General features: G+C 41.3%; 2 protein-coding genes across 4 annotated transcripts in view; one reads left to right on the top strand and one right to left on the bottom strand.

The window, feature by feature from the left end:
- Positions 1-5,926, top strand: part of EPS8 (EGFR pathway substrate 8, signaling adaptor) — a 138,678-nt gene extending 132,752 nt beyond the window's left edge. For all 3 annotated transcript variants that reach the window (XM_076342104.1, XM_076342112.1, XM_076342094.1), the window contains exon 22: positions 4,097-5,926. In XM_076342104.1, the coding sequence (XP_076198219.1) occupies positions 4,097-4,210 (114 nt within the window). In that variant the 3' untranslated portion in view covers positions 4,211-5,926. The remainder of the gene's footprint in view (positions 1-4,096) is intronic.
- Positions 5,927-10,727: 4,801 nt separating this feature from the next.
- The window catches only part of PTPRO (protein tyrosine phosphatase receptor type O), a 157,852-nt gene continuing 147,014 nt past the window's right edge, over positions 10,728-21,565 (bottom strand). The window contains 5 exon segments of the mRNA XM_076342166.1: positions 10,728-12,106; positions 13,238-13,358; positions 15,711-15,846; positions 18,944-19,098; positions 20,570-20,692. Of these exon segments, the coding sequence (XP_076198281.1) occupies positions 13,254-13,358; positions 15,711-15,846; positions 18,944-19,098; positions 20,570-20,692 (519 nt within the window). The 3' untranslated portion in view covers positions 10,728-12,106; positions 13,238-13,253.

The following is a 21,565-nucleotide window of genomic DNA, read 5'->3' as shown; positions in this document are numbered from 1 at the left end:
TAGTATACTGTACTTGTTTAATTACAGTAGTATTGTTCCTTAAACACCTTAAAAGCTTGTATACAGAGTTGTGCTAGGGAGAATGCTTACCAATTTTAAACCAGGAGAATTGCAGGTGCATCTACTTCTTTTTTTAAAACTTGCTGTGGCAAGTGGAGAAATGGACTCGATACTGTCTAGAGGTGAGACTAACCCAAACAAGAAGCTATATTCTTGACATACTGTTTAAAAGAAAATCTTGAAGAAGTATAAAATGTGTTTCTATCCCCTCATGAAGCTGGGACTGTCTTGTTAAATGATTTTAAGTTTTAACTACCAGGCATATTGTTAAAGACAAGTTTATGATAATGCATTATTTTACAATTTACCTGATCAGTGTGGATCAGAGAGCATTGCTTTCTAACACTTTTAAAATTGCTTTATTCCCTTCTTCAAGCCCTGTTTTCCTGTGAAAGGAAGGGAGAAATATTTCACTTTTTTTCTTAGGAATATATGTCACTACAGTCCAGAGCAATCCATCATTTCCTAGTGAAGATATATGTGTATTCTTCAACTTTTCTGGAATGTCAACAATCTTATTTCAGTTTCATGAGGCTTCTGTGTGCTGAGATGGAAGTGCCTTTGTGGTGGAAGTCAGTTCGAAAAGCAGAGATACACTGGACTGTAGAAGTCTGTCTTTTTTTTCCTCTGTTATTCTGCTTGCCTCAGTTAGGTCTAGCTCTGCAGGAAACTGAGCAGTCAAAACTTGTCTAATAAATGCTCTACAAGTGTTAATAAACAGGTACTGAGAGTTTAACAAGGTCATTGGATTTTGTTAGTGAAAAGGTAATTGAAATATTTATTTCTGCCTCAGTTGTTTGAGGTTTAACTGATTAATTTCAGAATTTATGCGATTCCTGATTGCTTTAGCCTGTTGTTTACTGAACTACCCAAAACATTAAGTCGCATCTTCCTTTCTGTTCCTATAATATTTCAAGTCGCAGGGTTTAGGAAGGCTGTCCTTGTTTAAGAGAAGCTATAGGAATGAGTACCACAGCCAAAATGTCTACATGTGACCTAGCAAAGATGAGCTTGTGTGTTCCAGACAGGGCTATGTTCTTACTGCTCAAACTAGAAACGCTTCTAATAACAGAAGCATTTAAGCACACACATACTTGTACCAGTGTCAGGCCTATTTTACAATTGAATGCTTTTTATGAGCAGTTACTGGGTTATGGGTTTGACCACCGTAATTGTCCTACATGATTAATCAGTGATAAATTTTCATGAAGTTCTCTGGCATCCTTTATGTAGTACTTGTGGTGTCATATTGCAGTAAATGACCTGGGTGTTAAGTACAAATAGCAATAATAGCCAGAGACAGAGCAAACCCATGCACTCTCTAGCATTACAGAACTCCATGCCTCGTCTTTATTTGTTATTTCTACTCAGGATTTTCCACAAGTGTTTCTGGATTCATATAATTTCTGCAAGCCAGTGAAAGGCCTACCTCTCAGATTTGGGGTTGCATTCCCAAATACGGACAACCAGATCTTCACTTTTATGCAGCTACAATTTTCTTTTTAGTGTCCTTCTACCTCAGGCAGAGGAATTCAGTATTTTGTAATTGGAATTCCAGTTGTTGTTGGCATTTAGTAATATTACCCTTACGAGGAAAAAAATGAATAGGTACCGTAATTTCAATTGTTTTACTTCATTTTCACGGTAACTGCGTTCAGCCCTGAATCACACCAGAGTTTAAAACATCCAAGGAAGCAAGACTCCTAATGGAGTTTTGTGGCCCCTGTATAAACAGACTGCAAGCGTGGGGAAGGTGTTTGGGGTTTAACAGCTTTCTGGGCCTGGCCAAACAAAAGCAGAAAGATAAGACCGTGCGAGACCAGTGTTTCAGACAGCAGAGAGCTGGCCGTAGCCAGGGCCGAACACCTGCTTTCTGCCAGAGGAAATGGTGGTGGCAAGCAGCGGTGTTTCAGAAGGAGGAAGGATGCACCACACTCTTTGTACTGATCAGAGTATCCCCCCTGGGAGCTGTTTTCTGGGGTTGCGCCAGAGAGTTGAAGTTCACCTTGTATACCAAGTACAGTGCATTATAGCAACTTGGCTGGTCATCTATATGGATTTACTTTTTCATTGCAAAGTGAAAATATTAATAGTCTCCATGATTATGAGTTTTTATGTGTCCATTTCCTTAACTTCTGTTGAGCATTTCAAGCTCTGGTGTTGAAAAGCGCTACAGAAGATAATTGTAGAGACAGAATATCCTGAACACCACCTTTGTCATCTCCAGAAGGGAACCCTTCAGGTCCACATTCTCATTGTCTTCCTACTCCATCAATGGGAAGCATGGGCACACATCCCTCTAAAACAAAAAATGGTTTCTATCTAATATATGTATCAAATTGGCTGGAAGAATAGCTTATTCTCTTTGACACCTCAGTGAAAGGAGTGGCCCAGGCACAGAAGTGGGATTGAACGGTGGAGCTTACTGATACCTCATGATCTGGTTAGAGACTGAGCTGGGTAAATCACTAAGGCCAAGATCTAGCAGTCTGTTCCAAAAATTGTATTCCTAAGAACAGTCCTAGGCTACTTAGCTACCCCGTCTCTGAGTAGGATGTCCCTCTTGTGCTGTGCCACATGATGTATTGCAGTTGGTTTAGTTGAGCAGTGTTTCAAGCTCATCAGTCATGTTGTTATTGATGTTATCAGGAAGGTAAACTGTTTCAGCCTTGGCTGCTCAGTCATTTTCAGAAAAATATTTGCACGTGACCTCTGATAAAACATGTTGTCAGGTATCTGCTGATGGTTTTTATGCATGACTTAGTAATGGGTGACTGCTGGACTTGTTCTGTATCTGAAACCAAGTAGGCAAGGACAAGATGAATTAAGACAAATAAAAGTGCACTCTCACCTTCAGGGAGTCAATTATAAGCCCCCTGCTTTGCCCTTCCACTCTGGGAGGAGAGAGCAATGGTAATTTACCTAGCAGAAACATCCTAGCCTCCCTCCCTATGGACACCTAACGTGTCTGCCAGGTAATGGCATCAGATAATGCATTTGTAATGGATAGAATAGGATAAATCTAAATTAATTTTATGTAGTGGGATAAATTTTCAGAGTTCAGAATCAATTGAAGGATTTTTTTTTTTTCCCCCTTAACAGTCCTGAAATTTGTTTTACAGATTTCAAAAACAATTTCTGCTTCCTTATTCAGAGGCTCTTTTGGAAGATAGTTTTGAAGCTTGAAAGGTCATGTCATAGCCAAATAACACAGTAGCAGCTATGGTTCTTGCTTTATAATCCTCTAGTCTCATTCAAAGTCATGCACACTCTGGAAAGTTCTGCTCTAGTGGGTATGTGTCCTGGCCTTGCTGATAACTTCATTTACATTGTTGAAGCAATCTGTTTGCAGCTAGCTCAGCAGACCTGTTTTTCACCCTGAAGGGTGAAATAAGGCCCTGTCCTCACAGTACTACACTGTTGATAATATAGTAAAATGATTCAATTCTTCTTACTGTGTTCTAAGTTTGAAGCCTGTGTCTCTGAACTGCAAATGCATGATGGTGTATTGTGTAACATGGGATACTAAGATTAGGTATCTCAATCCTCATTTAGGCCTTGGCTGTGCAAACCCATGTGCATGCATGAATTTTGTGTTTACGTAAATCTAAACCCACCAAGGGTTTATGTGCTTTAATTTCTAAATACAGTTGCCATGATATTTAAGTACTCAAGGGTGGAATCCTAACAAACTTGCTGGGCTTTAATCCTGCTTTTACTGAGGCCATATTTCACCCCGTAAATATCCAACACTTCCAGGGGTTTGCATGAGAATTAAAGATGCTCAGCAGGGCTAAAAGTCAAGCTTGACACTTCTAATAGTCCGCAGGCTCTTTTCTGGTCCACATTTAAGAATAGTGTAAATCCTTTCCTATTCCAAATGTTATTTAACCAGATTCTTAGTGCATTTTTAGTTCTGGAGCTGCAAGGTGAGTTTAATTTGTTCAAACATCTGTCTTAATAAAATGCTAGCAGAGGATCTTCGTCACGTTTCAAAACCACAAGTAAACCCTTTTTCTTTTTTATTTGTTTATAGGCTAACAGTGGTAGTTCTGAACTGCAAGAAATTATGAGAAGACGACAAGAAAAAATCAGTGCAGCTGCCACAGATTCAGGTGTGGAGTCCTTTGATGAAGGAAGCAGCCACTAAATGTCTTTCCTCTTTTCTTTAATTCCATTGTCCATAGAATTATACCATCTAGCTTTGCTTTAGGAAGCAGTGCAGGGGAATGTCTTATAATATTGTAAATGTAACTAGCCACCATAAAGAAAATTTACAGTAGTCTCCACAGAAGTACCTGCTGCTGGCTTCTCATCATTAAAAATGAACAGATGAGAAATTCAATGGAGGTTCCTGACAGGTGAAAATATTGGCAGATGATTCATTTACACTCCAAGATGAGCCTTGGCTTTATGGAATTAACCATAGATAAACAGATAGACAGATAGACTGGAACACGTCTTTGTGATTCATCCGAGGGAAGCTGAGCCAGCAATAAAAAATAAGTAATTCAGTAAAAAGTAATAATAAGATTCTGAATCCCATCTCTTGCTGTAGTTTGCAATTATGTCTTTTTGGCTCAGTCTTTCTTGTCATGCATTCAGCTGCAGGATGTTTAGTTAAGTCGTTGATGCCAGCAATCAGAGAGGAAATGTTTAGAGAATGAACAGCAGCCCGACATAGACTGAGTCTTTCTTGCATCACTCCCAAGATGTTTTATTACTAATGATGCTGTTTATAGCAAAATAATACTCTGTACATTGATTTTATCAATACTTCACTCGTGATGAACTATATTGCACAAGAAGGAATAACTAGTAAATAGTAACACAACTCAGCTCAAAGAGGTGATCAGATCTGCTGTAGGTAGCCATGAAACAATTCGCAGTACATTTTTTTTTTTAATATCCTTGCATTTTTTTGTTTGTAACTTAACCCCTCAAAAGAACAGTGTCTAATCTAGACTTCTTTGTGTGTTGATCCCAGATGTCAGTTTTTCCTTATGTAAAAAGCTACCGTTCCTTTATAAATGTAATCTTTTGGAAAAGTGGATTCCTGGAGGCAAAAGGGGGGAGAAAAGGAAACATTTCTTCCAGCAAATACTATTTCTGAAGATGCAATGATTTTTGTCACAAAAACGTTCTGTTATTTCACATGGTCGTGTGATTTTATATATAATATATGTATTATATATAATATATAATATCACTTAATTTAGACAAATTTAATCGTCTAGTTTGATTAAGTTTCATAGTGCCTTTTTCACATGAATCAGCTTGAAGTCTGCAATAAACAGTATGTCTTGTCTGTTAAACAGTTGTATCTTTGTGGCTACAAAGATGGTATTGAAATAAGAAAGCGTTCTTGATTTTTGCCATTAGTTTGCTCTTCCTCTGCGTACAAGGGAAAAAAGAATCCTATTCATTTTTCATAAAAGAAAAATTAAAAATCTTAATAAAGGTGTTTAGTGCCATTTATTGTAAATGTCCTTACAAATGCTTCTTCTGTGTGTTCATTATGTGTCTATGGATTTTTTTACATTTAATATATATTCTTTATGCCTGTGAAAAGTATGTAGGTTCTACACCTGTCATTTAAATGTAGTCTTATCCAGAAAAGGGTCAAGAAGTGATGAATCCCAAACTGAAGCCTCCAACTGCCATAGCAATCACTAAGAAATGGATTCTTGTCTTATCCAGTGAAAGAAACTAGGATTCTCGATTGCTTTCTCCGTATAGGAAACATTTGAACCGGCACACCTGCACGATAACTGCATCCATTCAACGTATATACATAGCTTTATGGGGGAAAATTGTCTGTCTCACTGCCTGTCCTATCATTAAAGGTCAAGCCCAGTCCTCCAAAGGCTTGATGTATTCTCTGATTGCCACTTACAGTTTCCTCTTCCCCACCCTCTCTAGTAAGTGTCCGTACCTAGCCTGAAGAGTGTTCACTGTACAGCAAAGTCCCCTACACTGGGTGGCGAATGACTAAGAAAATAAAGGAAGACCTGAAGCTGCTCTTACATAGATGCTTCGTTACTTGTAAGTACAGGAGTAGGAAACTTTTAAAAAGGTCTTTGAAACTCATATTTAAAAATTAGACTCACTGTATTTTCTCATGGAAAGTATGTCTGATTCCATAAAAGGCACTGTGGTGGTTACCTGCACCCTTGTTCCCCTGTTAATTACCAAAATGCGAAGCCAGTATTCATATTCTCTGCAAGCTTATCCTAGCATTCAGCAGACGGTTTGCTTTTGCCCAAAAGGAGGCATCAGCTCTGAGACTCTTCAGACTTTGTGGAGTTTGGCATGCGGAGGTTGTGGAGGAAGCGCCCGTGTTTCATCTCTTGAGAGAAAAGAGGTGGCTTCACAACCGGCTTTTTGAAGCTGGGTTTCTCTGTAGCTGTTAAGCTGTATAGAAAGAGCCAGACAAGTTTGAATGTCGTCAGTGTGCTCAGAGGCATCTTTGGAGATACTTGGGAGGAAAACAGGAAACCCCTTCCATATACTTAAGGGATAAGCAGAATAATCTGGGCGTGTGGGGGTTGGTTGGTTGGTTTCTGTGGTTTTTTATCGTTTTTAAATTAACTACTACTGACTTAACCCAGTACAACGTGAGTTGTATTTTACTCTTTACCTTTGCTGAACTAGACGTTACGATTTCTGCGTTACAGTCTGTGAAATCTGAGCGGCATTAAGGCAGATATTTCCCTTTTTGCTGGAGTTTCCTTGATGGTTTAAGGTGCTGCAGGGAGCTTCACCCCTCTGCTGCAGTTTTTGAATTTTCAGCTTGTTGACGGTTATGAGAAATCAAAAGGAGATCTCATTTGGGGTTCATCAAATGAAAATAAAATGTTTTCTTCAAAATTTTCAGTGTCTTAAATGAAAACAGTGGTAAAATGCAGTGTTACATTCAAAATGTTTTCTTTAGGATTTGAGCAGTGAGGATTTTGGTGTTTACACTAATATTTTAGAAAGATGTGATAACACGAATAGTGTCTTTGAAAAGGAAACAAAAGTTTTTTAAATGTCAAAAAGTGCCTTATTAGATGCGGGAAAAAGTCATGTTTGATAACATAGGAACTACTTTACTATTTTTCTGCCATCGAGTCTGCCTTTTTAACTGGGTGGAGGGAGGGAGTTTTAGCAGCGTATGTTCACTCAGCAGTTTTATGCTTTCTAAGCACATACCTTTTAACATCAGCAAGGCACTTCTTCCCACGCCTTTAGTCTGCTTGTTCCCTTGGGACGCCATGGGGAGAGAAAACCACTGTGAAACCTCACATTTAATTCGTAAAGAACGCTTCTAACCAATATTGATGCATGGAATGGTTTACTTACCGTCTAGCAATTCAAATGTTAAACAGTGCTTTGCTCAGACAAATTGTGATCTATAAATGAGATTTTTATACATACTTCTATTGCTCCAAAGCATTGTGCTATATAAAAGTTGGTGGGTTTTGGGGGGGCTGGGAAATAAGTGCAGACTTCTGCATTATTGATGTGTGTGGAAATCAATGGTTTATGGGGAAGTAGATACCCAAAATGATAGGATATTCTGAAATGTGCAGAGCTCCCAGTGACTTTGAGTGTATTCATCAGTGTTTGTGAAACTCTGAAGGTGTCCCTGGAAGTGCTTTGCTGGACAGTAACATCAGTACTTTGCTAATTTAACCAAGGGAACAATTGGAAACTCATGAATAACTAGTATGATGTGGATTAAGTTGTTCTAATTAGGAAACCTGTAACTAGCAGATTTTTTTTTTTTTTTTAATTGTGAGAATTGAAGGCATTTTGAGTTTTCAGGTTTTTAGGACATATACAGAAGCATGATATAGCTTGAATACCAGACCTCTGTTCAAGCAGGTATCTCCACTGATTTTTCTGGGCTGCATCTCATGAATAAGGGAAACGTGATTATGAATGGGAATGTTTCTGGCCAAGCCACCATTTTATAGGAGCCCAGTTTTTCTGTGATGTTTTTCCTCAACTGTGAAGTCTGTCTAGTGTCTAAAACACGAAACAAGCAGCCCTGTCTAAGGATCAAGTCTGACTTATCAAGAGTATTTGAGAGACTATTTCTGTGCTCAGCCTCCTGCCTTCACATACAAGCAACAGCGTTATGTATGTGGAGTGCAAACGAGGGAATTTTTAAGCGTGCATTGGGTTCTGTGTTTAAATATTGCACCACCGTCCTGAATTTTTACTGCTGCTATGTTAAGCTTTAGCTACTAAGTGCCTGTTGAGCTGCCTTTGGCTCTTCGGTATCTTTCTTCAGTTTCTTCTGAAGAAACACAGAACCTTCAGTGCTTGGGTTGCAACTTTGGCCCTTTACTACTTCCTCAGCATCCAGACCAAAAGCAATATCAGGATATAAGTCTATGCTTCTTGATAATATTTGTAGATTAAAAGAGGCGATAAAAGAAAATGGGGAGACTTCCTAGATGCTTCCTAGCCACCGCTGCTGCCTGTGACAGCAGCAGCAAAGCTCAAACCCTCCCCCTCCCATCCATTTCAACAGCACTAACAACCTTACCTTCTCACAAGAAATGGCTGAAAGCAACAGCTTTGCCTGCCTGAATGAAACTACTGTTTTCATACAAGCCCTTCAAAAAGTTAGGAGCGGGAGGGAGGTGGTGTGACTCAGTGGTTAATGAACTGAACGAGGAGGGGAGGGAAGGGCCATTTTTTGTGCGTAAGATTATGATGCTGAACGTTTGACAAGGGGCAACTTTGTCTTCTTTAGGGGCAGGAAAAAACCCTGTAAAATGACGTAAAGAACAAGTCAGGCTTCCCAACCTGTTCTTAATCCTTGTGTGAGGATGGAAGGAAACAGTTCTGAAGACCCAAGTATGTCAGGGCTCACTGCACAGGGTATGCTAGGAGAAACAGCACTTTCACACATGGCTCTAAAAACTTCTTAGCTCTTCTAAGACGTGTCCTTAGGTTTACTTGTTTGTTCCTCCCATGGCAGCATGCACAGCATGAGGCAACAAGAAGAAAAGCTGCCCTAGTTTCGATTAATGGTCACTTACTGTGCAGAGCTGCTTTTACATGCATCTGGGTCAGCAGATACTGTAAGAGAGCAGATCAATATAGAGCATCTATGGTATCAGCAGAGCTATAGACATGAAACCCATAATTCAAAAAAACTATTACAAAACCTGAAGCTTCAGACAGCTTTACAGCTGCGGCGACTTGAGAGTTTTATTTTGATAGATGCTGGGAGCCATATCAATGTGCAGCATGAGTCCAAATCATTGTTCATTTGGACTTGCTTTCAAGGAGCGTGACAAGGTAAAACCAAAAGTATGACATGTCAGTTCAGGCTAAAAGGCTCTGCATGAGCCTTCTGAACCACAATGTCTCCCAGACTCTTTCATTGCTTTACTTATGTCTTGAACTCTGGGAGTGATGGTTTCCGCTGGCATCCCAACACACCCAGTTATGCAGTTTTGCATACCAGATGGGGTAGGAAAAGGTATTTTTCTGAAGGAGTTTTCATTGTAATTGATTTTGTGATTAAGTAGCTATTAAAGGAAAAATACACACCTGTTACTGTGCAAATGGAATAATTTTTTGACACGCATTCAACAACTGTCGAGCAAATTCAGGCTATTCAGGCACTATCATTTGCAACAATGCGATTTTGGCATCTTTGCAGCAATCGTGTACCCTGTCACGTTCAGCCAAGCTTCTGTTACAGCCACCTCACACTGTGATATTTTGTGTGCACGTGAATGTTTTAAAAGTAACCTGCTTACCCTGGTCTATGATACAGAATAACTGTAGACTCAATGAGCCATGGCCAGCAGGAGGGAGGAGGCAGTAGATGAGAAAGCAAGAACATTTGTGGGTTTTTTTTTTTTATGCCCCTGCTAGTTCTCTAGAGTGATGTGAACATATTTTATGAGTAAACATATAATGAAACTCTGAAATATATTAAAAAAAAAAAAAAAGCATGAAGGCAAGGTCTGAATGGTCAAGTGTTCATTTATAATTGTCTTCTGTTCAAATTAGGCCAGACAAATCTTTGCTGTTCCTACTGAAACAGCAAGCCCTCCAGCTGAGGCGCACTGATGAAATAAGAGAGAAACGTGCACCATTGAAGCCCTTCTTGTTAGCAGTCTGCTCCCTGAAGACAGGGCTCTCTGCCCTTTTGCATCCATCTCTATGCATCTGATTTAGAGAAATAGCATCTCTGCTTTAGGACTGGGTTTAGTGGAAACTCTGGAAATAGTATTAGATGCATAGAAAGAGAAGGGGGGGGCAATTCATATCATACCCATTTAATAATCAGAGGTAGAGTCCTGTTTCTTCAGTACCCTTCACAAGGACCTGTTTTATTTGGGAGATTACGTTAAGTCTATGCAATTTTGCATAATATATATGGGATAGTTTGAAGGAAGTTTTCTATTGTAACCAATACAATGATGCAGTAGATGTTAAAGGAATATACACCTATTTACCTGCTAGTGGAATAACTCTTTGGAAGAAAAAAAAACAAAATGTCATCTGAAGGAGGTTATCAGGCTCCTGCAAGTAGCTGAGCTACCAAACTACACCCTGGTACCCTGACAGGAGATAGCAGGCCCCGGGGTGAATGAATAAAAAGCATTATGCATGTGCATTTGCTGTTTTGCTGATAGTGACTTCTTCACAGGTAAGCAATCCAGTGTGTTTACTTTCAGTTCAAGTTTGTTTTGTTTACATTGAGTACCATTGCTGCTAACTTCCAATGAGGTGACACAAAGCAACAGGTTACAAAAATGCTATCAACATCCATTCTGACAGCATCCATGTCACAATACACAATGATGTACCGGAATTATACAAAGACAAAAAAAAAATATATATATAGCTAATTATTCTGACTAGAACTGAAACTGACAGCAAAAAAGAAAAGAGCCCCCCGCCCTGACCCCGAAGCCCCTGCAGGAATCCATACTGATGCTTCGGCAGCCTCGTAGCAATAAAGCGATAACCAGCCCTTCACATGCCAAAACCTTGTTTTTGTAACATCGTGAATTCCTGGCTCGGAGAAATAGTTACATCCATTAAAGCACTTTTTTTTCTTTTTTCTTTCCACCCGCCAACCTGAATCAGCTTCATGTTTTTACACAGGGTTAATACTTATTAAAAATAATAAACTAATGAGGGGTATAGGCACCATAGACTGCTCGGACAGTTAAATGCTATAGTAATGGAGTCTAAGATATCCCAGCTTGAAACTCAGCTGCCCTTTGATTAGATTCATCTAAAACAAGAGCCTGATCAGTGGCGTTACTGAAAAGGTTGGCGAAAAGAGCAATCCTTCTGCTTAATTAGTAGTAGCGCAGTCAAGAACCGAAACCACCCCATCTCTCAGTGTCGGCTGCCTGCTTCAGCTTCAGGCTTCATGGTTTGGATTTCTGCTCGTCAGTCCGTTCCTCGGGTCTTGTGCTCCCCCCAGACCCCACGTACATCAGTGCTGTAGGAAACAGTCAAATCCATGTACCCAGCAACCCCCACCCCCCCTTTTCACAATCTCCAGATTTCTTCATGTATGTTCATGCCTCGCTATTCTCTAATGAGGTATTATTAGATACTAACAATGCCTGCTCTCCTATGGACGTTAGCACAGACCAGTGACACATGAAGAAAGCTCTTCAGTCAACCATTAAAAAAATATTGCACTTACTTTAACCTTAAGCCCAACCTGCACAGAAAAAAAGATATTAAAAAATTAACCAAAAGTACCAAACAAAAACCCAACACTCTGGAGCAATCTGTTTTATGCACATATAGTGTCTTTTCCTTCATGTTGTTTAGTTGAATTTGGTCCAGTATTTTAAAAAAAGTCCAGAAATTAAACAGTTCGAAAGACACCGCAGGCTCGTTAAGGCTTTGTCTCCCCAGTGCTTCAGAAAGTTAAAAGTTTCTTTCTTTTATTGTCCGTGTACTGCAAAGCAGCGGTCTCTCATGGCAGAACAACTGGCCGTTCAAGCCATCAAAAGAAAAAAAATCAGAAGCAAGGGAAGATGGGTGTGCTTCATGGTCTCACCTGGAACCAAACAAACAGAATGCTTTAGAAATAAAAAAGGAAATAAATACAGTTCTTGGCATTTATTTTTATCAGCCCTCTATACAGGCTGGGACTGCAGCCCACCAGTACAAGCAGCTGGGCTCTGGGACTGAGATTGGACGGTAAACTACCTGAATATTAGGAAAAGAAGTGAGGTAAATTGGCGTTCGTTTCACGGGCAGGGGAATGACATACGCAGAGGCTAATAAAGGCGCATGCGCAACACCACAGACACACAGCGGAGACGGCTGGTGTCGGTGCCCACAGTCCAGCTCTCCACCAGCTATTTGAGAAGCCAGTTTGTAGCTTCCTGCTTCACCCAAAAGCAAATATTAAGGTTACGGCTGCGTTATTACTGCCACCTAATGAACTAAGCTCATTAGCTTAAACAGGAGTGACGTACGTCCTCGCAGCTTGTCCCCACCAGCAAACCTCTTGGCAGGTCAGAGCCATGTGTTTTACTCTGCAGCTGGGGACTGGGCTGGGCTGGTTGCGTGCAACAGGTCAGGCGCTGGGGCTCAGTGGAAAGGCAAGATGGTGCTTCGCCTATGCTAACAGCGATAGTTCCAGTTTGAGACCCTGCCTGTTCCCTGGTTCTAGATTTATGAAAAAAATTCCCCAGTGTTTCACGTCAGAGCTTTTTGGTTACCATCTCGCCCTCCAGCAGGCTCCGTTGCCACAACAGCAGTGCTGGCAGAGCATCCCCAAACCTCTGCTGGCCTTGGTAACCTGGCAGTTGGTAAGTGACTTGAGAATGGCTGAAGATTAAGTCCTCCCCTCCTTTAAGCTTTGTAAGGAATGTTAGGACAAGTGGCGGGGAATGGTTAGATGGCTCACTCAGGATTTCTGGATTCTCTTTTTCTTCGAGCGATGAGTGAGCCAATATACTCTTACAGCGCGTGGAAAGTATAGCGGATTATTTACTGCGAGAGGCTAGAGGGATTTTCCGCGCACTCTCCATGTGCACATCTCCTCAGAGGGGGATGAGGCCCGGAAAGCTCCAAACGACCAGCAAAGCTCCTGGAGCAAACATCCATGATACTGGTTGCTGCCAAGTAGCCGGGATTTGAGGCTGTGGGCATGGCACAGGGCCGGGATTGCCTGACTTACCACCTGTGACTCTGAACTAGGACTTGCTGACGTTCTCATATATGACATCGCTGATGCAGAACTGCTGCTTCTTCTTTTGCCACATCAGTTGCACACACTGGTGAATAAAAATGTATTGTTCCTGGAAGAAAAGACCAAATGAGCGGGCATTTTTGCACCTCAGAAAGCAGGACAAAAACCTGAAGAGTGAAACAGTTTGATAGTTCACAGTAACAGCCTGCACAGCTTCGCCATCTCTCCCTCCTCAGCCCCTCGCAATGTTGTCAGCTCCCAAAATAATAGCCTGCAATTCTTATAGATAGCAGCTGGGGAAGCACGAAATCCACCTGAGCTGCCCCGGCATCATAATCATTTATTAAGAACCTGAATGATGATGGGAGATGAGAATAGAATAGAATAGAATAGAATAGAATAGAATAGAATAGAATAGAATAGAATAGAATAGAATAGTTCAGCTGGATCTGAGCTAAAGTGGGTCTACTTTATATTGCCTGAAAATGGATTAATTCCCAGAAAGATACCTGAATGCTTTATGTACAACAAATTGCATCCATGCCACATACGCACCTGAAATATTTTAATGAACTTCATGTTCCTTTGTGCTTGACTTCTTTACCAATAAAAAGCTGAAACCTGATTTTGTTCACAGAGCAGTTAATTATTTGGGGGGGTATCAACCTCTGTGCAAATGACACTGTAAGTAAGTCGGGACAATCACATGCACCATTATGTTTGTGAACAGGTTTTTGTGCAACAAGACTGTGGTTATCTTTGGTTTTGGTTTTGGTTATGGACTGGCTTTTCTAAGCATTATTATAATACGGATTAAACACTGTAATTCAATTTGGAATAACCTTAATTGATGACTTCTAGATTTCAAAGAGAGAGAAGGCGAACCCTGATGAATCCTTACACTAAGCTTTATGTGCACTAGGCACAGGGAGCAAGTGGATCTCAGGCAAAAACAACTGTCCCAAAACCTGAGATTTCAGCCCCTGTCCCCAGTGGTCTGCTGATGCCAGGAGATATCAATATGAGTTTGAAGCATGTTTCAGACTACAGAATTTCCTCACACCCACTAATTTGGAATGACTTGTTTCAATTCAGGGTATTCTCCAATCTAACCCCCCTTTTTGGGCCTGTGCCATTTGTTTTTTTAAACTGCTCAGCAAGACACTGCCAAGTTTCCAGTGTACGAGGCAACATGAACCCAGGTGAGCTGTGTGTGGTTTCAGATTTTTCAAGGAAGCCTTTGGGTGGCCTCTGCACCCAGGTGCCAGTGCCACCTAGTGACCTCTGCGGCCAGGCTTGGCCACTGCCTGGAGCAGCAGGAGCTCAGCGACCACCAAAGCCCAGCCCTTGACATCAGCTCCAGGCAGGCAATGAGTTAGTACATGAAAAAAAAACATTAAAAAAAAAAAAAATCACATCACCTCTGGAGCGGTAACACAGTTGCAGCTGAAATCAACCATCAGGATTTGTTTCTCTGGTGTTTACATAAGGATCTGCCTTTGCATACAGTGAATTGTGATGAAAAGTGGTAGTTTGACGGGAATGATCCAGAATGGTCTGAGAACAATGACCTTTTTTCATTTCTAGACGCTAGTTGTTGTCACTGCAGGTTTTCCTCCTCCTCTCCTCACCCTGCTTAATCTTCTTTGCTTTGCTCTGGATTCAACAATCCTTGGCAACAAAGTCTCTGCCAGACCTACCCTGCAAACAGTGATGGTGGCACTTCCAACTGTACGGAGGTTGCCAGCTTATACTGTGTCTAACCAGTGAAGAGTACAACAGGTGTGAAATCTTTCCCTCATTAGCAGAAGAACTGGGAAGATTTCAGAGGCATAAAAATATCTGCTTTGGAAAAAGAGTTTGTGATTTTTTTTCCATTATACTGACAATATGACTATTCTTCTGACATTTGCCTTAAAAACAGAAAAAGAACTACCCAGTGATTTTTGGGCAGGGAGAGGGGCAAGGAGGGTGCCTGGCAGACTCACAATCCTTTTGTCTGGTTTGCTTGTTGTTTGTATGACTATTGTGTGACTGAGTTCCTACGCTTGGCCAGATGATGATACCTTCTTGAACAAGCGTGAATGGCTGTCCAATACTGATATCATTTCATGAGCTATTAATCCCCTCAGCAAGCCCAATTCTTTTCAAAATGGTTTGAAAATTTCATATGTTAATCTCTTCTAATGCATTTTTTCCATATTAATTTCACAGAAGGTGAGAATAACTCATTTCCTCTGGAAGACATCAGTGAGATTGCAGATATATTATCAGACCCACCTATGCAGCCGATTAAGAATGTGACAATATTACAATGAAGCTGAAAACTTAATTGTATCTATTCATAGCTATTTTGTCAAGTGTTCAGGGGGAACAACAGTCGTTGGACATGAATACGCTACAGAGAGGTTTGAAATAGATCCGATGATACATTCACAATGTTGAAGTGAACTGATCTTACCTCTGTCTGCACCATGGACATTCTGTAGGACCGCATGTCAGACACCAGGCCCAATATATCTACGAACTCATGATCACGGATGTGCTGTAAGAGCCGATCCAGGGCTATGAAGGTTCCTGTTCGTCCCACTCCGGCACTGCAACACACAGAGACATGCATTTCATTTCAGGCTTTTCTGATGGGTGTGCTGGTTTTGGCTGGGATAGAGTTAATTTTCTTCACAGTAGCTAGTATGGGGCTATGTTTTGGATTTGTGCTGGAAACAGTGTTGGTAACACAGGGATGTTTTCCTTACTGCTGAGCAGTGCTTACAGAGAGTCAAGGCCTTTTCTGCTTCTCACACCACCCCACCAGCGAGTAGGCTGGGGGTGCACAAGAAGCTGGGAGGGGACACAGCCAGGACAGCTGACCCCAACTGACCAAAGGGATATTCCATACCATATGACGTCATGCTCAGCATATACAGCTGGGGGAAGAAGAAGGAAGAGGGGGGACGTTCCGAGTGATGACGTTTGTCTTCCCAAGTAACCATTACACGTGATGGAGCCCTGCTTTCCTGGAGATGGTTGAACACCTGCCTGCCAATGGGAAGGAGTGAATGAATTCCTTCTTTTGCTTTGCTTGCGCGCATGGCTTTTGCTTTCCCTATTAAACTGTCTTTATCTCAACCCACGAGTTTTCTCACTTTTACCCTTCCGATTCTCTCCCCCATCCCAGCGGGGGCGGGGGACGGAGTGAGCGAGTGGCTGTGTGGTGCTTAGTTGCCGACTGGGGTTAAACCACGACATGGGGGGACACAGGAAAATCATTGGTACTGCAAAAAGCAGGTGTCCTGCAGCTGCGATAATCAGATGTAGCTAATCTGAGGTCAGACAGGGTGGTTAATCTGTAGGATTTAATGCCATGCAACCCTTCATCCATTGTTTAGGCAGAACGTATGGAGTGGATGGCTTTGCAATTATTTCACCTTCCTATACTCCTCTTAATGCCCTCACATGCAGAATGTGCATGCACACCCTCATCCACCCTTAGCTGTCTGCTCTTCCTGCTTTCACTGCTCCCCTCAAAGATTTCATGAGACATCTCTAACTACAGGGGCTGTAGCCATAACTGCAGAGACCTGCTTGGCAGTGATTGCTGCACAGAGGCAGCTGGGGTTGAACCTACACAATTCAGCTCCACAGCTCTCCACTCTGTAAAGCTCTCGGCTTTGCAAAGGCACTGCACTACTGCAGTTCATCCTCAAAGGACGAACCACCCAGAAGAGTCTACACTCCAGGACTTCTGCCTTGGGAACATGAGACAGAAATAGTCAGCAACCACTCGGCTGACAAATCTTCATCCCCCCAGAAAGGGAAGCTTAGTGACTAGAAAAAAGACACGCTGTTTTGATTTAGAGATTCTTATGTGCATATGATTCTTTGCATTGTGATTTCACATGTACCGTTTAAGTCTGATTTCGTTATGAGTGTGGCTTTAGAGGTTTTATAGAGTTTCAAATAGCATCCCAACACCATACCTACTACTAAGGCTAGAAGTGTGTGTCTTAGCAGAAGTTCCTTCTGCTGTCTGTCATATTTTTCAGAAAAACCTTGAAAGTATTTGCAATAAAGTTTAACAGTTCATCCAACACAGTTCAACATAACTGTCACGAAACAGGTTTGGTTTGTTTTTGCTTGTGTTTAACAAAAGTGTCAATATCTCAAATGAGATGAATACAACGGAACTTCTGATCTATTTATTTGACAGATTCATTAATTGATAAACTCATTCTGTGCCTTCTTTAACGATTGAGAACAATTGCTGTTGATCAATACATTCTTTCTCCCTCCCTTCCACTAATTTCATAGCATTGCTACTTTTAATCTATGTGGTCTAAGACATACAGTCTACTCTAAAAACACTATCTGAAATATCTATCTATCTCTGCTGCTAGAAGCATCCTAATTAAAAAGAAAACACTACAGTTGTTAGCTCTCTGATACTTGCTTCTATTCCTTCCCAGAACAATTAAGTGGTATATAAGGGATTTGATTTCACAGCGCTACATATAAATCTCTTCCCTGGCTTACTAGCACCTTTCTTGATATTAGCACTTCCCGAACAATATCCCCTATGAACTTCTCCATTAAGTTACAGGGGAGAGCTGCACGATTTGCTGCTTTTACAAATGCTGCTGTTGTTTTGCATTCCAGTAGAACACTTAAGTGCCTTATCTGGAAACTAGCAATGATATTGCTAGAAAAGACTGTTTTCTGGGAAGGAGCTCTAGAAAGCATGCAAAGTGGTGGCAAGAGAGAGTCAGTGCTGACCATCACATCAACACCAGGAAAGACAGCGCTGGAGGGTGCTGACCTATTGTGCAGCAGCATAACTGCTGCCTCTGGAGTGGGGGATGTAGGGTTGGCTGAGATTAATCTCATCAAGCCTTGGCTTCCATTAGGAGTGTGTCACCAAAATGCACATGTATGCACCCATTGCAACCCATCTATTTACGTATTTCTGAGAAATCTGTTGTGAGTAGCTCTCGCACTAGGAGCCACAAAGAGGTTTGAAGTCAGTTGGGAGGATTGTATCAGGAACCAATCTGGTATGATATCATCACTAACATGGCAGCTGCCCCCAGAGAGGCCAAGTAAGTGAGCAATTTAATAAAAGACCAGATGGTGCACAAGAGATAATCTGATAGTATTATAAAACAATGTTCCTCCCCAAAAAAGAAAAAACCCATAAAACTGTTGCCATGGGATACTGGTATTAGTGCTAGCACAGGATAGCACTCTTCATGTCACCTCCCAAATGTACCGAAAACCAAGTGACCAGAGGAGGAGGATCTGTGCAGAGACACACTTCTGCAGGGCAGCAACACGCTGTGGCAGGTTGCTGGCTGGATCACACCATCCATATTGTGATGATGTGGAAATGAGAGAGCAGGGGCAGGCTCTGAGCTGGTGTAAATCAGGATCGCCTGCTGCGCCTCCTGAAGCCATCTGTTTATAACATCCAAAGAGCTCACTCTACTCCAGAAAGCAGTGCCTTCATGTCTACGGCTTCAGGCTGAAATCTCAGCCCCACTATAGTCAAAGAGGAGGACTAATCCTTTACCCTCAACACCAAAGAGAACAATCTCCAGCTAACAGGTGAGCAGAGCCCCACAACCTCTCCTTCCAATGGTTTTGCAACCTATTTAACAAGTTACACCCTTTAGTTCCCCATTTCCTTGAAGCATTTACCTGCAGTGTATGATCATGGGGCCTTTACTCTTTGCTGATTTCTGCCTGACCATCTGTACAAACTGGAGGATGCTTTCGGCAGCGTTGGTCGTGGGGACACCATGATCTGGCCAGGCAGTGTAGTTAAAATGCATCACGTCTTGCACCTCATCAGCCTAATGGGAAAAGCAGAACAGCAGCATGTTCACAGGAGTTTTAACAGTGCAGTCACGCTCAGTCAGACTGAGGGGTTTTTGTCATTTTGTGGTTGGGTTTTTTTTTTTTCCCCAAATACAGCCTAAGAAAGTAAAGTCAGCCAAAAAAAATGGCAAAGAATTTACATGCTGTTTGATTAAAAAGGGGAGGGGTATTAGGCCATCATTATCAAAAAGGTGTGAACTCTTGTTTCTGGGTTTGGGATTTGTGTTTTGCTTTTTTTCCTCGTGGTGGTTTGATTTGATTTTGCTTTTAAATCCAGGATTGTTGCATTTTTCAAGTTTAGGCTTTCTTCCTCTTTCTATTCTGTTCCCTCTCCTTTTCTCGTTTTGCCGCAGATAAAGAACAACGCTGTTGGCAAACAATCAAGACTGGACTCCTGAGAGCCTTTCTTCTCAAGTTTCAAAGAAAAAAAAAATACCAAAAGGGAAGAAAAAATCATTACAGGGCAAAGGAAATATTTAGAAAAATACCCGTTATTATAAAAAAGGTTTCTAATGCTAAAAACTCTAGTGGCTTTAGGTGAAATAGGATCCTCAACACAATTCATTTTGTCTTTGAGACTTAAAGGAACTCAAAACACGGGGAGGGATGCAATTCAGTAACCTCTCTCCAGTCACAGGCAACAGCAGATCCTTAGGCAAAGGATATTAAAAAATAAGATCAGTGCAAAAGACCCTGAAGCAGCTGCCCTGGGTTTGGTAAAGGACAGTTTACCTGAACTGCAAACTGCAGTCTCGTCATTATTTTCAACTGATGCCAACAACCCAACACATCGTGTTTTATGCATTTGCACTCCTAGGCTGCACCCTGTGCACACTTTGTAACGCAGTGAGACACGGCTGAGTAGGACTAAGGTCCTGGGCCAATGCTGACGTGCCAGTGCACGGCTTTTTCACGTCCCCTCCATATCTCTAACCTTTCCTTCACAAGCTGGTGCGGAAAACAAAGCTGGAAAGAAATGCTTGAAAAGCTGAACAGCTTTAATTTGGAAATCGCATGCTCTCACGTGTGTTTCAATACTTTATAGGAATATGTGAATATTGCAGAACTGCCCTTTTGAAAAATATTTTCAATTTCTACACTGGTATTTTCAAGTTTTTAATAGCTTATAGCAAGAAGATGTGCCTGAGATAAAGAAAAGAAGTTTACACATTTGTTGTCGCTAATTATTGGCACCACAGAAATGTCCGGAAGTCTGGTACTACTTTTGTTTCAGTCTTGCACTTTGCTGAGAAATTCACAGAGACGGCAATTTTAAGGGAAAGTTTTGTGATCTAGCCATTTGCCTGTGTGGAGTGCAGGTAAGGCCATCAATCTTTCTCTTAGGCATTTTTCACCAAATGCTAGAAATGGACAAAAGTTAAAGAAAAGGCTGGACCAAAATTACTCCCACTCTTTTAGTAGGGCCATGCAAAATGTTTCACTTACATAGCTAATTCGGAAATTCCTATAAACCCAGTCTGTGTGCTCCTCCTCAGAAAGCATCTCCACTGTGATGTCCCCATATGCAACAGGATCTTCCGTAAAAGGCCAGTAATGATCACATTTCACCTGAGAGGGAAATAAATGCATACATATTTGTATTTACAGAAATATATGTATATGCATATATAAAAAAGCACAATCAAAAGTATACTGAATCTCAGTTTTAGAAATGTCTACAGCACTGTTTACTTGATGCTGCAATAAAAGGTAATATATCCTGCAGTGACTTTCAGCCTGATCATTCCTATTTGTGTAACTGTGGACATAATCTATAAATCGGTTTTCTGAAGGGTAGCATTAGTATAGTGAAGAATGGAAATACATAGCGTCTTTGTAGATTGTTACTTTTCCTCATAGAATAGGTCTAAAAGGAACAAAGCATGGGGAACAATATACATATAAAAAAATATATTCCAAATATTTCAATTATAATGTCAAGGAAATGTAAAGCATAATACTTGTATTTTATTATTATTTAAACCTAAAAATGCAGGATCACAGAATGGTTGAGGTTGGAAAGGACCTCTGGAGGTCATCTTGTCCAGCCCCCCCCGCTCAAGCAGGGCCACCCAGAGCAGGCTGCTCAGGACCATGTCCAGACGGCTTTTGAATATCTCCAGGGATGGAGGCTCCATAACCTCTGGGCATCGTGTGCCAGTGCTCAGTCACCCTCACTGCCTGATTTCAGATGGAAATTAATGTGTTTTAATTTTTGCCCATTGCCTCTTGTCCTGTCACTGGGCACCACTGAGGGGTCCCTTGTCACCGTTCCCTCCCCTCAGGTATTTATACATAGTGACAAGATCCCCTGAGCCTTCTCTTTTCCAGGCTGAGTCGTCCCAGTTCTCTCAGCCTCTCCTCATGTGAAAGATGCTCCAGTCCCTTAATCATCCTGAAATGCCTGCCATAAGTGAATGAAGTGCCATTCCAGGTCTGGTT

Source organism: Aptenodytes patagonicus, chromosome 1, assembly GCF_965638725.1.
Source record: "Aptenodytes patagonicus chromosome 1, bAptPat1.pri.cur, whole genome shotgun sequence".
NCBI classification, from domain to species: Eukaryota; Metazoa; Chordata; class Aves; order Sphenisciformes; family Spheniscidae; genus Aptenodytes; species Aptenodytes patagonicus.
Note: the sequence above shows the minus strand (reverse complement) of the source record. Positions and strands in the feature narration are given on the sequence as shown.